This window comes from Ananas comosus, linkage group 15 (assembly GCF_001540865.1).
Source record: "Ananas comosus cultivar F153 linkage group 15, ASM154086v1, whole genome shotgun sequence".
In the NCBI taxonomy this organism is placed as follows: Eukaryota; Viridiplantae; Streptophyta; class Magnoliopsida; order Poales; family Bromeliaceae; genus Ananas; species Ananas comosus.
The window spans coordinates 9079853-9099141 of record NC_033635.1 but is presented as its reverse complement, the minus strand read 5'-3'; the positions used below and the strand labels follow the sequence as shown (position 1 = coordinate 9099141).

Sequence of the window (19289 nt, the reverse complement as noted above, 5' to 3'; positions counted from 1 at the left end):
TAGTGATTGATAGCGGTAGAGTGTATTTCCTGCTTTTCCTACTATCCTTGCTCCCTTCTGTAGACTTAGTGGGTGACCGATGTTGGTTTGGGCGGTACCCACTGAGGACTTCCGACAGATTTGACATTTCCTACTACTTGTTTTTACAGTAGTTCTCACGCCCAGTTGTTACTCTTGTTTTGTAGAGCCACAGGTTTTGGCTGCTGCGCCTTCCGCAGATCTGGATCGAGGCAAGGGCGTCGCGAGCTAGAGCCCTACCCGACTCATAGAGCTAGAGGCACCCCTATTGCAGGTAGATGTTTTGTCTGAGTTTATGTACATAGCTTACTTAACTCGCCAGTGCGGGTAACTCTGTATTTTGGACTTGGTCTATGTATATGAAACTCAGTTGTTTAGCTTCTGTTTATTGAGTAGCTCTATACTACTGTTTGTAGTATTGTATATCTACAGGTACTTTTGACGCTTCGTATACAGAGGAAAGTCCTTTGTATACGGCGGATTTGTCGGCGTGCACGGGGAACGAGACATCCGGGGCGTGACACTCACGTCATTTCGAGGGTTCGGAAATGACGGGTGAGCGACGATGGGTTCCGGTGTCGAAATAGACACTTCCGGGAACCCGGATCGGAATAATTATCCGACGATAATCGTTTCGATGTGAGGCTATGTGTTTGCTGCCAAGAACCATGAATAATGGTGTTTTGTGGCAGCGGGTGAATAGCATGAGTCGGTACGTTCCGGGACAGTTCGTGAGTCCCGACGGAGTCCCGGTGCGGTTTCGGGACTTCCGGCGTGTTACGGTAATCGGTTTTGGGAAACCGATATTCATGGGTTTAGTTTGTGGGGTTGTAGATTCAGCATTTATTGTTAGTGGGTTGGACACTAACCCAGTGGACCCTCTGTAGGTCCGGTTGACATTCTTTTGCAATCAGGAGACAGGCGCGACATTTGTACAGGTGGGTACTTCGATCCGAAGTCGGTACAGTGGTGCACGCTCGGTGATATCCTTCTATCCCTGTTCTCCTGTTATTACTATTGCGTAGTATAGTATATTGAGCCTTGCACCCCTATTGTTTACATCTTACTCTACTCGCTGTTTGCATGATTAGTATCCTGAGTAGGAGTAGAGTAGTTATACCATGTTTCCTTGTTGCTCTACTTAGCTATTCTGCATATCCTGTATCATGTTTAGAGTAGAGCGGTTTCGTGATTTCTTGTGAGATCGGTGACCTAGTCGGTCGGTTCCTTGACTTCTGTCGTTCGATGACCTATCAGGTCGGTGTACCCTAAGGGGTAGGATTGTCGGCTTGTGGTTGACGGTAGTTCCAGATTATATTGATACACTCTTGAGACCTATTGGTCAGTTCTTGCATTTATAGTTTAGTTGACCCATTGAGCAGTATTTGCATATCTTTGAGAGGATGTTGAGTTGTTCCATCCTAATTGACCTGAGTGGTCAGTTCTTGTACTTCCTTATAGTTGGATGACCTTTTGGTCGGTTAGCCCCGTGGGGCGGTGATTGTCGGCTGGTTGCCGACGGTTGGCTATTGATCATATCCGCATTGATCGCCACAGCTCGAGTGCATTTCACGTACACCAGCGGGTTGATCCCCCGCAGGAGGGTGTTCTTTTCCGGAAAAATAGTTGCTTGTGTCAACCCGTGAGCCCAAGAGGGGTTATATGCTTACAGCCTGAGGTGTTGGGTACCAATATGGCTTGTTTCTGTTTAGAGCAGATGAGGCATGGGCCTGAGGTGTTGGATACCAATACGGCCGGTACAAATTAGGTATATTTGGTCTATACGTTCGGTTGACGCATATGTTTATAGTAGCAGTTGTTGCATGCATACTTACAGTTCTTTCTATATACTTGTCTTGCTACTATAGTTTAGCTGTATGTATACTTTCTGTTGTTCATTACAATAGCGATAGTTGTGCTTTCATTTATAGTTCTATCTCTTTCGTTCATTATTGTTGCTACTGTATCTAGTATTTCACTTACCCATATCGTTGTTTATCTCTTCCTGATTCGGTGAGTACTCCTCGCCTTCATCGGCTTGCGGTACTCACTGGGAGGGGAGACATGTTTACATGTTCTCACCTCCCCCACCATTTTTCAGGTATTGAAGGAGATGAGTATTGGGACGAGATGTGAGGTACGTTCGTAGCGGTCGATAGAGCTTCCGATCCAGATTATTCGGTTTAATTTCTACCCTTACTATTCTGTTGATATAATTTAGATAGTTTATATGGTTCAGTATTTTTATTACATTTGAAAATGCGGGTTTTCATGAATGTAATAAATGGATTTGTGGATTTTGTGAAATGGAAAGATTTTCCACCCCTCGTGGTAGCGTGTTTTAAAAGAAAAGAATTTTCTTATGAAAAACGGATTTCAAACAGCTTTCTCGTGGCTTTTGTAACTTAGTATTTCAAAACCCATTTCTGAGTTGGAAACGTTTTAACTGATAGTTGTGGATTTATAATCAGAACTCTGTATTTGAACCTGTGGTGAATGGTGTATGAATGTATGAATGTATGGATATTTTTATGTTCATTTAGTTGTGGTTGTATTCTGCTTTACATCTTGTACTTGTGCGACGCCGTGCAAATACAGGGGAGACTCTGTCCATGTGAACAGTGGAATTCCTGTATTTGTGGCGGATCTGGCATACTCTGGGGTCAGGTTTAAAAAAAAAAAAAATTTCGCTGTGTTTTAACCAAAAAAGGATCCCGGGGCGTGACAATTCGCATGTTGTTTATCATCAATTAATTCTACATAGAACAAATAAAATGTTTAAACAAATTTCAAATTAATCCTACATAGAACAATAAGCGGTATTAAACAGAATGGAACAAATATTTTAGAAGATAAATTGAAGTGTGCATATAATGCACCATCCGTATCAAGGTTGAAGAATGCAATGGCATTTTCGAGTTCATCATGCTCGTCGTTCGTCATATACTTCGCCGTATTTGTCGCCGATAAGTCCACGAATTCTAAATTAAATAATTCAGCAGAAAATTTTCATTTATCTCAAAAGGATGATCAAGAATATAAGTGCAAAAGGAGAATGATGGTGGGGGGTGATCTAGCTACCTAGAAGAGAGTATCAGAGAGAGATGGTTAAATAGGCTTTTCTTTTTTTTTTTGCGTTGAACATCTTCATTATGGTTTTCAAGACTTTTAACCTTGAAATATATTTTATTTTCCTTCTTGTTGCATTGCAAATAGAATATTGAACCCCCCTTGATGAGCTCCTCATGAGTGTCAGTTTTCTAAAGTAGCAGGAAACGAAAAAGAAGATGAAGAAGATGAAGAATAAGAACAATAATAATAAAAAGAAGAATGAGGAGAAGAAGATGAAAAAAAAGGATTTCCAACAATCAAAATCATACCTTCATAAGATGAGCCATAATTTTCAAAAATATAGAATTCTAATCTTTTTCCAATTTTCTCCACAAATTCTAATGGCTATTGATTGCAGGTCGTCATCGGTGGGGCTATGACTGAGAAATCGGACAACATTAGCAAGTTGTTTATCATCGATTAATTCTACATAGAACAAATAAAATGTTTAAACAAATTTCAAGATATATTTTATAAGATAAATTGAAGAAATATTTTGTAAGATAAATTGAAGGGTGCATGTACTGCACCATCCGTATCGAGGTCACAGAATGCAGAGGCTTTTTCGAGTTCATCATGCTCATCGTTCGTCATATACTTCGTCGTATTTGTCGTCGATAAGTCCACGAATTCTAAATTAATTAATTCAATAAAAATTTTCGTTTATCTCAAAAGAATGATCAAGAATATAAGTGTAAAAGGAGAATGGTGGTGGGTGGTGATCCAGCTACCTAGAAGAGGGTTTCAGAGAGAGATGGTTAAATAGGCTCTTCTTTCTTTTTGCGTTGAACATCGTCCTTATGGCTTTCAAGACTCTTTGTAAGGACTGAGAATTTCACTGTGTAGCCAAACTCTGTGTTGATGATGTTTTTGTGTATAATTTAATTACATAAACACTCGTCAAGTTTCAGGAGAAAACGAGTTAGGATAGAGAAGTTACACGACTTTTACTAATCACTTAAAGTGAATAGTAACTCTGGTTTTCCGGAGAGGCCAATTAATGGAGATGGCTTCTGATGCGTATTGGACTTCGTTTATAGTGATCCAATAGCTCGTTTTCGATGGTTCGATTGTCCTGAACCCAGTGGCTCTGACGGATTTTAGATCTGACGCACAATTTTCGAGAAAACTGGAGATACATGTTTTCTATATATTTGTATGCAGGTTTTGCATATTGATGAGAGGATCGGTTTTGTCGCGAATCTGCGACCAAACTAGGCAAAATAAAATTGAGAGTTTTATGCCCCTGTCGTGCTGATCGCATTAGTGTGATCCGTTCTCAAATCCGATGGACGGATCGCCGGATATCGTACGATTATCGAGGAGCATAGTTAGTTAATTCGGATTCGGCAAAAATTCGATACGGGTATAATTCGGATAAAATTTGTCATCTAATTTTTAAATTCGTTGAAAAATACGGCTAAAAAACGGATTTATCAATTATTCTGATACGTGATTTATATGGATATTATACGTTTACCAATTAAAAATTCGGGATAAAAAATTCGGCTATTAAATTAAATTTTTTTCTCTCAAGATTTATGCTATTAGCATAAATATTCATATCTTTTAAAAATATAAGAATAAATAGTTACAAAATTAAACTAATTAGGTAAAAATTTGAAAAGAAATTTTTTTTTTTTGGTCTTAGGCGAGGTGTTTGGAAAGATTTTTTTTTTTTTTGCATTTTACTGTGTTGGGCCAGCTGGCCCAACAGCGTGCATGCGGGAGCGCGTGCGCGGGCAGACGCGGGCATGCGCGGGCAGGCCCGAGCAGACGCGGGCAGGCGCGGGCCGGGCTTGATTCCCTTTTTTTGGGCCGAATAATTCGACTCGCCGTATAATACGCGAACATGTATTTTTAGTAAAAAAATTCCCTTTTTTCTGAATTTTTGGGAAAAATTTGAAAATGGCCGTTTAATTCAAGTTTTGAAAAATTCGCGAATAATTCGCGAATTAACTAACTATGATCATGACTTATAAGATGAATCTGTCACACTCCATGGAACAACATATATCTTTAGACGACTTGTTCAATGTGCTTGAAAATGATGATTATATCATTCAAGATTTTCAGAGAGCACTTGCGTTGAGAAATTCAATACCAGATTATTGAGCTAAAACTTGGTGGAATATATTTAAAAATAAGTATGATTTCATACTATCTTATAGTGATCTAGTATCGAAATTTAGGGATGTATATAATCATCATTACATTACAAGTGTTATAAGAATGACAAATATTTTGGCTCTATCTTCTAATCTTCGAAATAGTAGGCACACTGCTCTTGGCAGATCTGATGGAGGTCTATTTTACAAAAGGCAGCACTTGACATTGTGGAACGAATATCATATGATGTTGTTCCAGAACTATGGTGTAGAGTGTTTGACGGTGAAAATTAAGTTAGTTCGAATTATATTTGTATCCATGGAGGATATTTTTTGTTTTATGTTGTTGTTGTTGTTGTTATGTATTTTAATCAACACTATATAGTTGTAGCATGTGTAGTGTTTTCTTGTGTTAATGAAAATATGATGAAAATATGCATTTCATTTAATACTTAGAATTATAAATGGCATGACATAACTGTCTTTCATTGATGATGATGAAAGTACTTCATTTTTTTTATAAATGCTTAGTTAAGTGGGAGTTCTTAAATTTGGAGAAATCTTAAACTTTTTTTATTATCTAGAACTTATCTCTTTATATGGTGAATGTCAAGTTTGTGATGATATAATATTTGAATATAGAAAATAATTGGGAGCATGGTGAACTTTCGATTCTATTTCTTATATTATATCATGATTCACTTAGTATATTATATATAACATTAAGTGATATATGTGTTTTAGATAATTTTTGTAAGTGCTAGTATTTAATTTTACAATGTCTCTATATAGTTTTGAAATACCATGGCATCAAAGAATATGATAGCAGATCTTTATTTCGGAGAACATGTGATGTAAAAAAAATATGATGAAAAGAATGTAAATATAAAAGTTGAATGCATGTATGTGATTAAAAGATAATCATAGTACTTGTATGGATGTTTAGTTTAGAATCTTTCACTTTTGGCTATTGCTTGTCCTCGTGTAAGCCATTTGTGTATGTTTCCGCTTATGCATTCTCTATACTTGAATTATACATGTGTTGAGTCTTGGACGGACAGGAAAGATGCTGTCCGTTCGGCGTCTGTTCGACGTGCCTGAACCGGCCAAAGGGATCGGTCCCAAGGCATGATAATTTTTCTCAGGTTTTGGAGTATCACGTGTCATTTCCTCATTCATCCACGTAAGCCAAATTGACTACCACTGGGCGTAGCAATCTCATGTTCCAACAGAAACATACCAATAAAATAGAAATAGTTTCTTTCTTTGGTTAAACTTCAAATACCATCCCTATACTTTCGCGCTTTCTCATTTAGTATCCTATGATTTAAAATGTATCACTTTCGTACCCTGCGATTTTATTTTTTTCTTTTCGTTTTTGTTAAATCAATGATAAAGTTACAACCACGAGATACTAAAATAAAAATTCGTAAATATTTGATAAACCATAAATGGAGTATCAAAATTTTTTTTGTATATGATTTAATGAAGAGTTAACAAAAGCGTTGACGACAAGAAAAAATTAAAACGCAGGATACTAAAGTAATACATTTTAAACCACAAGGCACTAAAGTGTGAAAATACGAACCCACAAGAATAGTTTTTGAAGAAAAACCCTTTTTATATCTCAAATGAAATCAATTCATGGACCAATTTTGCAATTTTCAAGAAATAGTGATGATCTAAAATACAACCACAGGTCCACAAGAACAGTTTCTGACATTAGGCGAGGCAGTACAGTAACATAATTCACAACCACATGATAATAAACTAAAAATTAGCATATCATAAAATATTAATATCGCTCTGTGACTCAAAAACACATTATTTTATTATTCTGTTTAACTATAGATCCTTGTTGATAAACAAAAATGAAATCACACCACAGTAAAGCATAATGTTGCTTAATGTTTTTAAACCACAAGAGTGTAATATACAATTGGAACAGCACAGGACAAGATGAGAATGGAAACCAATAGATGTTGGAATTGTGTTGTTATTCTGGGTCCTTCAATTTCTACAACATTATACAAGATTTATATTTGGATCTTCTTCTTCATTTTTCTTTTCCTTTTTTTTTTTTTCTTTTTTGAGGAAATAAGCAGCAAGCGCATCAACTTAATATCCCTTCGCGAACCAAACCTCGATTATAGAGAGGGAACTCGAAGAGAAAAGCTACCTTGAACCATGAAGGCAAGTTTCCATACATAACAGGCGGCAGTGGAACAAGAGGACTGGGGGGGAAAAATAATTATTATTATTATTAGTTTACCATAAATTGCTTCATCTCAGAACTTGCAATGTTGTATTAGGGCAAGAGCAAATGTGGCTAACCTAGTTGTATTTTTGTAAATGCGATATTCCTCTAGGCTGCTATACCGTTTATCAGCTGATTCCTGCACCCAAAATGAGTTCAAAAAAGAGATTTAAGCAATTTTTGTACAAGTAATTGAAAAAAGATCACCACAGAAATATAGTATGGATGATAACATACCTCAAGAATCGGGATGCCGCTAACAAAAAGAAGCAAAAAGGTGAGGAATATAGGTCCAAAAACTACGAGCCATTCGGCACCATCAAGGACCGGAGTGGAGCCAACAAATATTCCCCACCAAAGGAGAATCTGAGTAGGCATTAAATGAGTGATTACAAATAGCAATATACTTCTAATAGTGTAACATGATTTATTTGATCTAGTTGAAACCATTTTATGTGCATAGAAACTAAAATGAAAGATAAAATGAATAAAAGCAGAGAAATGATTAGCTTAACTCGACAACAAGATAATCAAAGAAAAGTATCATAACCAAAGATTGACCATTATGGAACTCGTAGCATTGTAAATGGCAAGCATGCAGTGCCATTACTTGCAGCAGCAGGAATAGGCGAGCATTCGAATGGATTGCAACAATGACTTTTGCAATTACATCGAAGTAACATGAAATGAATGTGTTTTCAAATTGGAATTTGTCAAGTGGAGAACAATGAGGTCTAAGGCCACAAGAGAAATCGAGAAAAGTACAGCGATGGAACATGAAAAACAAGCTTACTTTTAGCTAAGCAGAAAAGCAGAATCACTTGTGCTATATAAAGAATTAAAATGGATAGCAAGAAACATATAGAAACACAACAAACCTCGCCGAAGTAGTTGGGATGACGAGTATATTTCCAAAGTCCCACATTACACCATTTTCCTTTGTTGGCAGGGGAGTTCTTGAAATTGAGCTTCTGCTGATCAGCAGCTGCTTCAATAGAGATCCCCACAAACCACATTATCCAGCCAATGATGTCTTGAGGCTTCACAGATGGATTCCTATCGCTAGCATTCACAATTGTGAGGGGCAAGCTGACAGTCCACACCCAGACAGCCTGCCATGAATAAGATCATGCTTTATTACACTTTTTTTACTGATATTTTCAATGATTTATACATTATTAGTTTTGCATGAATTATATTCAGTGCTGTGATTTCTGCAACCTGGAATAACCAGAAAGCTGCCAACTTCCCCAAATTTTTACGCATTTCATCGAAACGGCGGTCCTCACCCCACTGTAAAATCCTGTAGCGGACTACAAAAAGTAAGATCTAGAAAACCTTTTGGGTAAGAGAAAGCTAATAATTTAAGATAGATAACAACCTAGCAGATACAAGTAATAAATTATTTTTCTCCCTGTAAAGAAAAAAAAAAGAAAAGAAAATATCTTATTTATCTCCAATGGACAAAAGTGTCTTTCAATTAGAACCATCATAATGAATTGTCTTTCAACCGTCTTTTGAGGCAGCTTTGCCGCTCCATCAAGCAGCAGCCAGGTGTTTAGGAAACAAAACATCCAAATCTTTTGTTGTGATCAATAGTTTAAATGAGCTTTTGAACTGCAAAAGCGAAAGCTCCAAAATGACGCCTTTGTTTTTGCTCACCTACTAGAGGATTTTTAAGGCCTGTTTAGCTCTGCTTCTGTACTCACATTAGCAAGAAGGTGGGTGACATACTCCATTTGAAGCCCTTCTATTTTTGCCTTTGCTAGCCGCAGCAGCCCACAAACACAAAAATAGAGCACTGGAGTGGAGTGCCGACGCGATGTTTTTGGCGCTCTGCTTCACTGCACTTATATGTCCTACACTGGAATGGGCTGCGCTAGCACAAACAACATGGCTGAACAGGCCCTTAATGAGAAAGTTGTTAGCGCTTCTTCGGCCAAACAGCAGCTCTACAGGTTATAGAGGCCCAAAAGAAACAGAAAGCAGCCCAACATTACCACATATTTCATAGGCAGTTGTGCGCTGTATAAGGTCCAGGCATGGTTACGGTAACTAACTAGTATTTGAAGGCACTGCAATCTATAAGAAGCTCTATTATAACTCCCTACAGTAACAGTTCAGACATATTTTCAATTCTTCAAACCCTAGACGCAGCTTATAATTTCAGGCACAACGTCTAAATCCTTCATAGATATGATGATAGAAATAGGTATATCTTTACTAGCCGTCATCTTTAATTTATTTACTGTTAGAAAATTGACAATGAATTACCTTCCTAAAAGTAATTAGGATATCAGAACAGATCTAAATGTCCATAACAAAATAATAGTGAAAAAGAACAAGAACCCAATCAAAGAATCACAAAGGTTGTAACATGCAGCACATAACTTTGATCTTAAGTCAATAATTACCATGAGTAAAAGATTCTGATATCACTATTCATAAAAGGTAGTCTTCATATGTAGACCCCTTATGAATAAGGATACAGATATAATAGCCACCCTATTTAAACAATATAAATATCCAATCCCAAGGATTTAAGTGCCCATCAGCACGGCGCGTGTCATACCATGCCGACAAAATTTCACCACGATACAACCCCCATTTCAACGGCACAGCTCAAAACCCTCTTTTTTAAAAAAATTAGCAAGTATTTACATTAATAAAGTTCAAAAGATTTGATAAAGTTATATAATAAGCAAGCAAAATATATGTGCAGAAAACATACATTTACTGTCTGGGTAACCGTGTGGGTACGTATGCATTTTCGTGTATGGCATATGTGGGTACGTTCGCATTTTCGTGTATGGCACCAATTGACAAGGCACAGCACGCACCATGTCGTACGGTGCCGTTCAGCACAATCCAATTCCACGGTACTTAAATCCTTGTTCAAGCCATATCAATATTTGCTTTTATTTTACAAATTTAGATAGTTAAAGGATTATTCCACATGCATCTATCAAGTATTGTATCTAGATATCATTGGAATACACCTAATATGTATTATAGGTTGCAAAGTTTAGAAAGTACTTGAAGCATAAAGGTTCCGCTTGCATATTTTCAAGTTGCATATTTGCAAGAAATCCCAAAAAAAAAAAAAGCAGTACTCTAAAAGACGTGATATTCTTCTTCTTGATTTTTGAAAAAAAAAAATATTGTGGATAATGACAGCTTGTGTAATTGAAAGGCTTGATTCAGAAAGCTTTAGCTTAGACTAAGATCAAAGTGGAAGTTAGTCTGCAACACACCAAATTTGATATAAATCTCACCATTTCTTTTTTTTTTTTTTTTCCTCCTATAGGAAATAAGAAGTTCAGTAGAATTATATAGGTGTGTAGGGATGGTACTCTGTTGTTTTTCCACAAGAAAGAAAAAAGAAGTAAAATGTAGAGTGACTTTGGTATGAAAAAAATTGTGGATTTAACAAAAGTTCCAATTGAGCGATGCAGTTTTTCAGCAAGTTCTATGCATATTTTATGTGCCCCCACATAAAATTCATTTACACTACATATCTTACAGGTGGTACATTGCACTAGTAGTCCACCCCCCAGTGCAGTTTTCTTTTTGTCCCCAACCATTCAATTACAATCCCTAATTGTTATATTTTGAAATGCAATCACACCCATGGGTAGACTACTACTACCATTAGATAGCTACTGACACTGAAATGACATTTAGGCCCTTCCCTAATTGTTAAATTTTGAAATGCAATCGCACCCATGCTTAGGGCCATTTGACCTAGATTCTGAAAAAGTGATTTCTACATAAATGATTTTGGTTTGAAAAAGTGATTTTTGTTAAAAGCTACTATTACCATTACCTAGCTACTACATCGAAATGACATTTAGACCCTGAATGCTTAGACTATTACTACTGTTAGCTAGCTAATAGCTACTTACACTGAAATGACATTTAGGAATTTGATTTTTATTCCTCGCAAGGTCTTTGCATTCATGATTCGGTAGGATTATATATTTCACCTACGAGATGATTTATCTTATTCCCAAAAAAAATTGACTTGGAAGGCTGAATATGACATCCATTATGGACATGTGATCATACTCCTCATCTACCAAATACTATATACTTTTTTAAGTCAATTAAAGGGATATATTGAATAAGATGTTCATGCATCCAAACAGGGCTTTAGCTAGCTGATTAGTTGTAGAGAAAAAGTAAATAAAATATATAGAAGATTCTATTTCATGCAATGTATTTTATAAGGTTATCATATATCCTTTTTACACCTTACCTATAAAACTTGACCGATCTAAAATTTTGATAATTTCTTCATTTTTTTCTAAAAAAACCTAAAACCAAAACTAACATGGAACTATGAAAGACATTAGGACTCTTTCGGGTGCTGAAGCCTATTAGATAGGTTGTTGAAGCCTATTAGATAGCATGCAAAACTCAACTGACCAATAATAAATCCAATCAGCTTGTGTTGGATTGGACTCACCACCAAATATAATCTTTTGCAATTACTTCAACCAACCAATATCTAGAGTTAAAAACAATTTTCTTAAAATATTTGCAGGCAAGTCTGTCACCGATTCTCCACAACCAACAAACTTAACTGAGAGTTATTTGACTCAATTAAAAACTCCTCCAGATAACCACTTAATGCGGATAAAAAATATCATCAAACATCGAAATTGATTAGGAATTTTTAAGATCACATTAACTGAACTCGACCTCACCTAAAATCAGATTAAGCCTGTTTCTCTTGAGCAGATAATAAACAGAGTATTAACCAAAAAGTTAAAGTCAACATTGTGCAACCCAAAAGAGTCTAAATCAAGAGAACAGTATCAGTGAGAATATTTATCCCACAATCATCACTACCAAGAAAAAAGAAAAAGAACATTAACAAAAAAGGAAACACCACTTCCCAGCAGATACATAGTAAATATAACGGAAACTGTGGAACTTCATTCATTAAGAGAGGAGTAGAATCATTCTCAGAAACCAATACGATCAAAGTAGTCATCCAAAATTATGTGTTTAGAGTTAGAACAACACATATTACTACTACACTTGCTAAGCATACCTCATGAGTAAAAATACTCCCAGCCGAAGACCCCAAATTATTACAAGAATAGAAAGAACAACCTGAAAGATCAAGCTTCATGTTCAGGCATAAAACAGAAAGTCCTATATAAAGCCTTGCCAAATTTCAGTTATAAGAAGAACAAATTTAATGATACAAACCCATGCATCTCACATTTGAAGAGAAAGGGAAATATGAATTGCAATCCAATTTCTTTGAAATAAGCATGTTTAAATCTGTAATAATGCAGAGAATCCTAACTAAAGATGTTTAAATCCATAATCAGGGACGAGGCCATGCATAGGCCGACAATGGCCATGGCCCCCCCAGACTTTTTAAAATTACAAAAAGGTTTAGTCTTAAGTTGTTCAAAAAATTAAAATATTACAATTTTTAGGGACCAAACTGCAATTGTTTTGAACACTAAAGTTGCTTGTGGGCCACGCTTCATGCATGAGCAGCATGACGCATGCATCATGATGCCCACCCCCAGGCGCCGCCCGCCGCTCGCCCGACGCTCGCCAGTCGCCTCGGCGCCTCCTCCCACACCAGTGCACCACAATCTGTCAATCNATTATAATATTTAAATATAAATAATATGTATTAATATAGTACAATTAACAATTTTATAATAAAAATAATGTATTATAATATATAACATATTATATTTATATAATTTAGTTTTAATTTACTTTATAATTTTAATTAAGTTTGAAATTAAGCATTAGAATAGGACTATTCCACCAAAATGGTAGAATAGCAAATCTCAAGCTATTCCAGGATAACCGAGAATAGTAAGGTTTGACCGGGATAAAATATTCCGGTAAAATCTCACCTCGTTTGGCGGAATAGCGTGGATAACTTTCGTTATCCCCACTTATGCCCCAAACCAAACGGGGTGAATGCTTAGACTATTACTACCGTTAGCTAGCTAATAGCTAGCTAATAGCAACTTACACTGAAATGACATTTAGGAATTTGATTTTTATTTCTTGAAAGGTCTTTGCATTCATGATTCGGTAGGATTATATATTTCACCTACAAGATGATTTATCTTATTCCAAAAAAAAATTGACTTGAAGGCTGGATATGACATCCATTATGGACATGTGATCATACTCCTCATCTACCAAATACTATATACTTTTTTAAGTCAATTAAAGGGATATATTGAATAAGATGTTCATGCATCCAAACAGGGCTTTAGCTAGCTGATTAGTTGTAGAGAAAAAGTAAATAAAATATATAGAAGATTCTATTTCATGCAATGTATTTAAAAAGGTTATCATATATCCTTTTTATACCTTACCTATAAAACTTGACCGATCTAAGATTTTGATAATTTCTTCGTTTTTTTCTGAAAAAAACCTAAAACCAAAACTACGAAAGACGCTAGGACTCTCTTTCCGGTGCTGAAGCCTATTAGATAGGTTGTTGAAGCCTATTAGATAGCATGCAAAACACAACTGACCAATAATAAATCCAATCAGCTTGTGTTGGATTGGACTCACCACCAAATATAATCTTTTGCAATTACTTCAACCAACGAATATCTAGAGTTAAAAACAATTTTCTTAAAATATTTGCAGGCAAATCTGTCACCGATTCTCCACAACCAACAAACTTAACTGAGAGATATTTGACTCAATTAAAAACTCCCCCAGATAACCACTTAATGCGGATAAAAAATATCATCAAACATCCAAATTGATTAGGAATTTTTAAGATCACATAAACTGAACTTGACGTCACCTAAAATCAGATTAAGCCTGTTTCTCTCGAGCAGATAATAAACAGAGTATTAAAAAAAAAAAGTTAAAAGTCATAATTGTGCAACCCAAAAGAGTCTAAATCAAGAGAACAGTATCAGTAAGAATATTTATCCCACAATCATCACTACCATGCATCGTCTTACAAGAAAAAAGGAAAAAGAACATTAACAAAAAAGGAAACACCACTTCCCAGCAAATACATAGTAAATATAACGGAAACTGTGGAACTTCATTCATTAAGAGAGGAGTAGAATCATACTCAAAAACCAATACGATCAAAGTAGTCATCCAAAATTATGTGCTTAAGAGTTAGAACAACACATATTACTACTACACTTACTAAGCATACCTCATGAGTAAAAATACTCCCAGCCGAAGACCCCAAATTATTACAAGAATAGAAAGAACAACCTGAAAGATCAAGCTTCATGTTCAGGCATAAAACAGAAAGTCCTATATAAAGCCTTGCCAAATTTCAGTTATAAGAAGACCAAATTTAATGATACAAACCCATGCATCTCACATTTGAAGAGAAAGGGAAATATGAATTGCAATCGCAATTTCCTTGAAATAAGCATGTTTAAATCTGTAATAATGCAGAGAATCCTAACTAAAGATGTTTAAATCCATAATAATGCAGAGAATCCTAACTAAAGATTTTCTGCTTACGTTATTTACTCTAAATACTGTTAATTTGATTACCTTTCTTTCCTCAGTTCTATATACTCCCCACTTGTCTGCGTCCAGTTGATGTTGTACTATAGTTTTTCACTTTTCCTTATCTGCATCACTGATGAGACTCTCCTATGCATTAGAGGAAAAACCTACTTCGTGAACTCTGCTTCATTGCCCTTCCTACCTTTTAAGTTCTAAAGGATTGGGTTTTGAGTGAGTAGAAGAGCTATCTACCATGCTTCTCTAAGCTAAAGCTTTGAAGAATTAAACATTGTCCTCGCTGCCAGCTTCAATTACTGGAGATTTTAAGGAGCAGGTCTTTTTGTTACATCTCGACAGTCAATTTATGACAGCATTAAACCTTGTCCAGACTCGTAACTTCATGAAGGCAAATTCTTCGGTATGTATAGATCTTCTCTTTCATGTCTCAACTTTTCAACTTTTATCTGCCTCTGAACCATGTTCTTACTGAATCATCTTCCTATGTGAATTCTCCCTCTCTCACTCTCAAAAAAAAATTTAATAAAATAAAATAATTTTAAAAAAATATCTAGAAAACATGTTATTACATGTACTAAGCTTCTGAGTACTAGAGAAATTATTCACCAAGTTTTTGCCACAATTAGAAAAGTTAAAGTATATACATAAATTAAGATATTTACCTGACGAAAATGCCATGATCCTTTTACAACGAGTGTTAATACAGCAAGTATGATAAAATTTGTACTACCTGCCAGAGCATAGAAAGTGGATGAACAAATCATATACACTATAATGATTTCAATGTACAAATAAAGGAATGACAGATCGATACATAACACAAATTTTGACTACTACATTATCACGTTCAGCTGGCTCTTCATATAATGAATAGGCAACAAAATAAACCGAAGAGAGAAATTACACAACAGTTGCTGATGTCGAATACTAACTCCATCTTACACACGTCAAGGCAAACACACAATTTTTGCGATGGAGCGTGTGACCAAATGGCAGAGTGATTGAAGCCTCTATATCTAATGTGTTTGCTTGGAAAAAAAAGAGAAAAACTTAACTTTTTTTTTCTTTTTTTTCTTTTTTTTGAGCATGCCATTCTGCATCTGGCCAGGGCTCGCCATAAGCTAGGCAACGATGATACGAACAAGTCAATCGGCCAAGTCAATCACGTAGAATTTACATTTTAAGGAAACAGCAATAATACCAACCTAGGCCTCATGGTTAAGATTTCTTAATTTATACCACGTTTCATGAACGTTTCATGAGCTTAAAACAGAATGAAACAATTCAAATTACAGGACCACTTTCTTATACTAAATTCTATAACTCAGAAACAGGGTTTACAATCGAAACAATTGAAACAAGCTTCCGAATCCAAATGTGCAGAGATAAGTAGGAGAAAGATGAAACTTATGGAGCATTAGTTAAAGCAGCAACCTACACGAACTGAGGGGGCGTAAGATTGGCCCCTGTGCCATGTTAAGCAGTAAACCTGTTTGATAGAAAGCAGCCTAGTAAAGGATTTCTGATCTTGAGGATGCTAGAGATTTCCTCTCACTTGCTATTTATCATTTTGATCTAAAAGATCATTCTCTGTCCCACTTGCTACCGCAAACATGATAAACTACAGAATTTTCGCCTTCTCTTGGAACAGTTTAACTATAACACAGAAATTAAACTACTCTGGCAATTGTGTACATGCATTAATTAGACTTTTCTGAATTCAGTTAGATCTAAACTTTTAATCCCAAACGTAAACTTGAATTTTCCGATGTAAAGCACATGTAGCCAATGTTTGGCATTTATATTTTAGAATAAGTCAGACGAAAAATCACCAGGATCTGCATATAGTATACTGGCAAAGGAGTTTTTCACATCAATAAATGCAATTAAATCGAAGTGAATCAGTAAATCAAAGAGAACAACGCATTCATGTAGCAAGCACCTATCGACAATTATGGTCTCTTTTCCCTATGTTACAACAAAGGTTCAAAAAGTAAATAAATATATAAATAAATAAATTCGGGGTATGAACCACTATACCTCTGGTAGAGAGGACAAAAATTTTACTATAATCAAAAGAATAGTACAAAGAGAAAGCTTTCTCTAGAAAATTCTAGTCCCAGATACACACAATGCTCTACTTATCCTGATATCTCAGAAAAAATAGTGTAAATCACATGGATAATCGACATAAAAGGCACGTAGAATTAATACGTAAGGTAAACAAAGTAAACTTAAGCCACTAAATAAAATACGGGAATGTAATGCTCGAATTCACAACCTTGCAGAACAAAAACGAACTTAAAATTAGGAACAATTGCTTATGTACTCCTAAAAAGTTCTAGATTTTTTTTATTTACCCCTCTTAGAAGGCGGGCTAATATTAAAAATAACATTTTAACGTTCCAAGTTATTTCAAATAAGCCCCTAAAATTAAATTCCGTTAGTGAAAATTAGAAACAGCCGTTATTTCTGTAATATTACTATTTTGGCCTTTCAAATATACCCTTCTACCGTTACTAGTTTTTTCTATTTACCCGTAAGTTAGGGCAAAGAAAGTATTTTGACTTTTTGCCTTTCCAAATATACTCTTTTACTATCACCATTTTTTGTTATTTGCTGTTAAATTGGGGGCAAAAGAGATATTTTGAGTTCCTTTTAATTCTGGTAGATACTTAATGGGGGTTTAACGACTTAACAGATGTTAACAGCGGGGTTATATTTGAATAACGGAAATATACGAGGGGTATATTTGAAAAAGAAAAAAATAGAGGAATATAATAAAATATTTCAGAACTTTTGAGGGGCATATTAGATATTAGATGTTATCCCTTCAAATTCACTCTCCTACCATACCATGTTACTAATATTACCCAAAAGAGCAGTAAAGGGCTCAGAAATACATTTACCATAAGCATCAGAAAAGAGAAAATTACCTGCAAAATCAGTAACTTTGTCGAATCTGAGAAGCGCAGTGATGATGAAGAAAAACAGCTGGTACCCTACCTGCCAAATTGCCAAACCGAAAGATGAAGCATTTGAAAGAGATGGGGTTTTGATGCAAAAAGTACGACGATCTAAAAAGCTAGTAAAATAAGCAATTCGATCCGATTTTAATTTTTGAATACGTTGGCTATTCAGTTTGTAAGTCTCAAAATTAGAGAGAGAGAAGAGAGAGTAAATACGGTGACTATGGCTGTGAGGGCTAAGAAATGGGAGTCGAGTACCGTCCCCATTTGTCTCAGAGAGAGAATGATTAGGGGCGCGTGTGTTAGAGAGAGAGAGAGAGAGAGAGAGAGAGAGAGACGAGGAGCTTTGCTTAGCTTGTGGATTATTAATAGAATTTTAAAAAATATTATAACTATTAAAAATAATTTGTTTAAAAAAATTATTTATAAAATTAGTTTCACGCGGCACATTTTAAATAAGATAAATTATTCATCAATTTTTTCAAAATATTAAAATAATTTTTAGTGAAGTTCAGACGTAAAATATATATATATATAAATTTGAAAAAATTATTTATTATTTTTTAAGAATAGTAAATTATACATGATCTGAGTTTAATTTCATAAATAAAATATCAATTTCTTATTCCTGGAGTTAAAAAATTGCTCAAATATCCATAATTTATCAAATACCCGTTGTGGATCGGTGATTTTGGTGCTCGGACACAGAAGATGCCGCGGCCACACTTGCCAGTGAGAGATTTATTAGAGAGATTATTACCTGCACCGCGTCCTCCGCATCATCCTTGGACCACCTAAAGTTATCTCTTTCTCTCTCCTCAGCGGCTATGGAAAAATAATAATAATAATAATGAGCAATTGCCTATATATTTCTAAAACGTTTCCGGTTATTTATCATTCTTAGAAGGTTAAAATTAAAAGGGTCAATTTCATTCGTGCCCCTCTAAACTTCAAAAATATCAGAGATGCCTCTATAAATTTGATTATATTACAAATACCTCTGCAAATACTTATTATTTTTCAAATATTATACCCTTACCCTTCCTATTCATCTCTTTATTAGAGAATAACAAAATATTTAGATTATCATAAATATGATCAAAATGTCCATTTTGCCCTTAACTTCTAAAATTTTTTACAAAAACATTTTAGCATGATAATATTTATTTTAAAATATTAAAATAAACTGTATGGTTTGTAAAATAAGATACTAAAATAAAATACTTTATATCATTTTTTTTTTTAATTCGAGATGCCGAGGCACAGGAATTTGTGCTAGTTCGAATAACTTAGTTCACATCATGCATATATATATTTAAG

At 35.2% G+C, this 19289-nt stretch overlaps 1 protein-coding gene across 3 annotated transcripts; it reads right to left on the bottom strand.

Moving 5' to 3' along the window:
* LOC109721744 lies at nt 7127-18346 on the bottom strand. Of its 3 annotated transcripts, XM_020249514.1 has the most exons (9): nt 18186-18346; nt 17937-18006; nt 15663-15730; nt 14675-14736; nt 8716-8797; nt 8373-8606; nt 7732-7860; nt 7572-7633; nt 7127-7471 (listed from the first exon to the last, which is right to left on the bottom strand). In XM_020249514.1, the coding sequence occupies exons 1-9, from the start codon at nt 18234-18236 to the stop codon at nt 7351-7353; spliced, it is 879 nt and encodes a 292-aa protein (XP_020105103.1). In that variant the 5' UTR covers nt 18237-18346; the 3' UTR covers nt 7127-7350. The 3 variants fall into 3 exon arrangements, with proteins under 3 accessions (XP_020105103.1, XP_020105104.1, XP_020105105.1); XM_020249515.1 differs by lacking the exons at nt 14675-14736; nt 15663-15730; nt 17937-18006; nt 18186-18346 and adding exons at nt 9204-9391; nt 12554-12615; XM_020249516.1 differs by lacking the exons at nt 14675-14736; nt 15663-15730; nt 17937-18006; nt 18186-18346 and adding an exon at nt 12554-12676.

What these genes read in the sequence shown, in the direction of transcription:
- LOC109721744 (XM_020249514.1), bottom strand. Translation starts at nt 18,236, where the DNA reads ATGGGGACGGTACTCGACTCCCATTTCTTAGCCCTCACAGCCATAGTC. An exon ending in ATCCCAACTACTTCGGCGAG is followed by an intron (nt 7,861 to 8,372) that starts GTTTGTTGTGTT and finishes ATGCCTACTCAG; the next exon opens with ATTCTCCTTTGGTGGGGAAT. An exon ending in GCGGCATCCCGATTCTTGAG is followed by an intron (nt 7,634 to 7,731) that starts GTATGTTATCAT and finishes TTTTGGGTGCAG; the next exon opens with GAATCAGCTGATAAACGGTA.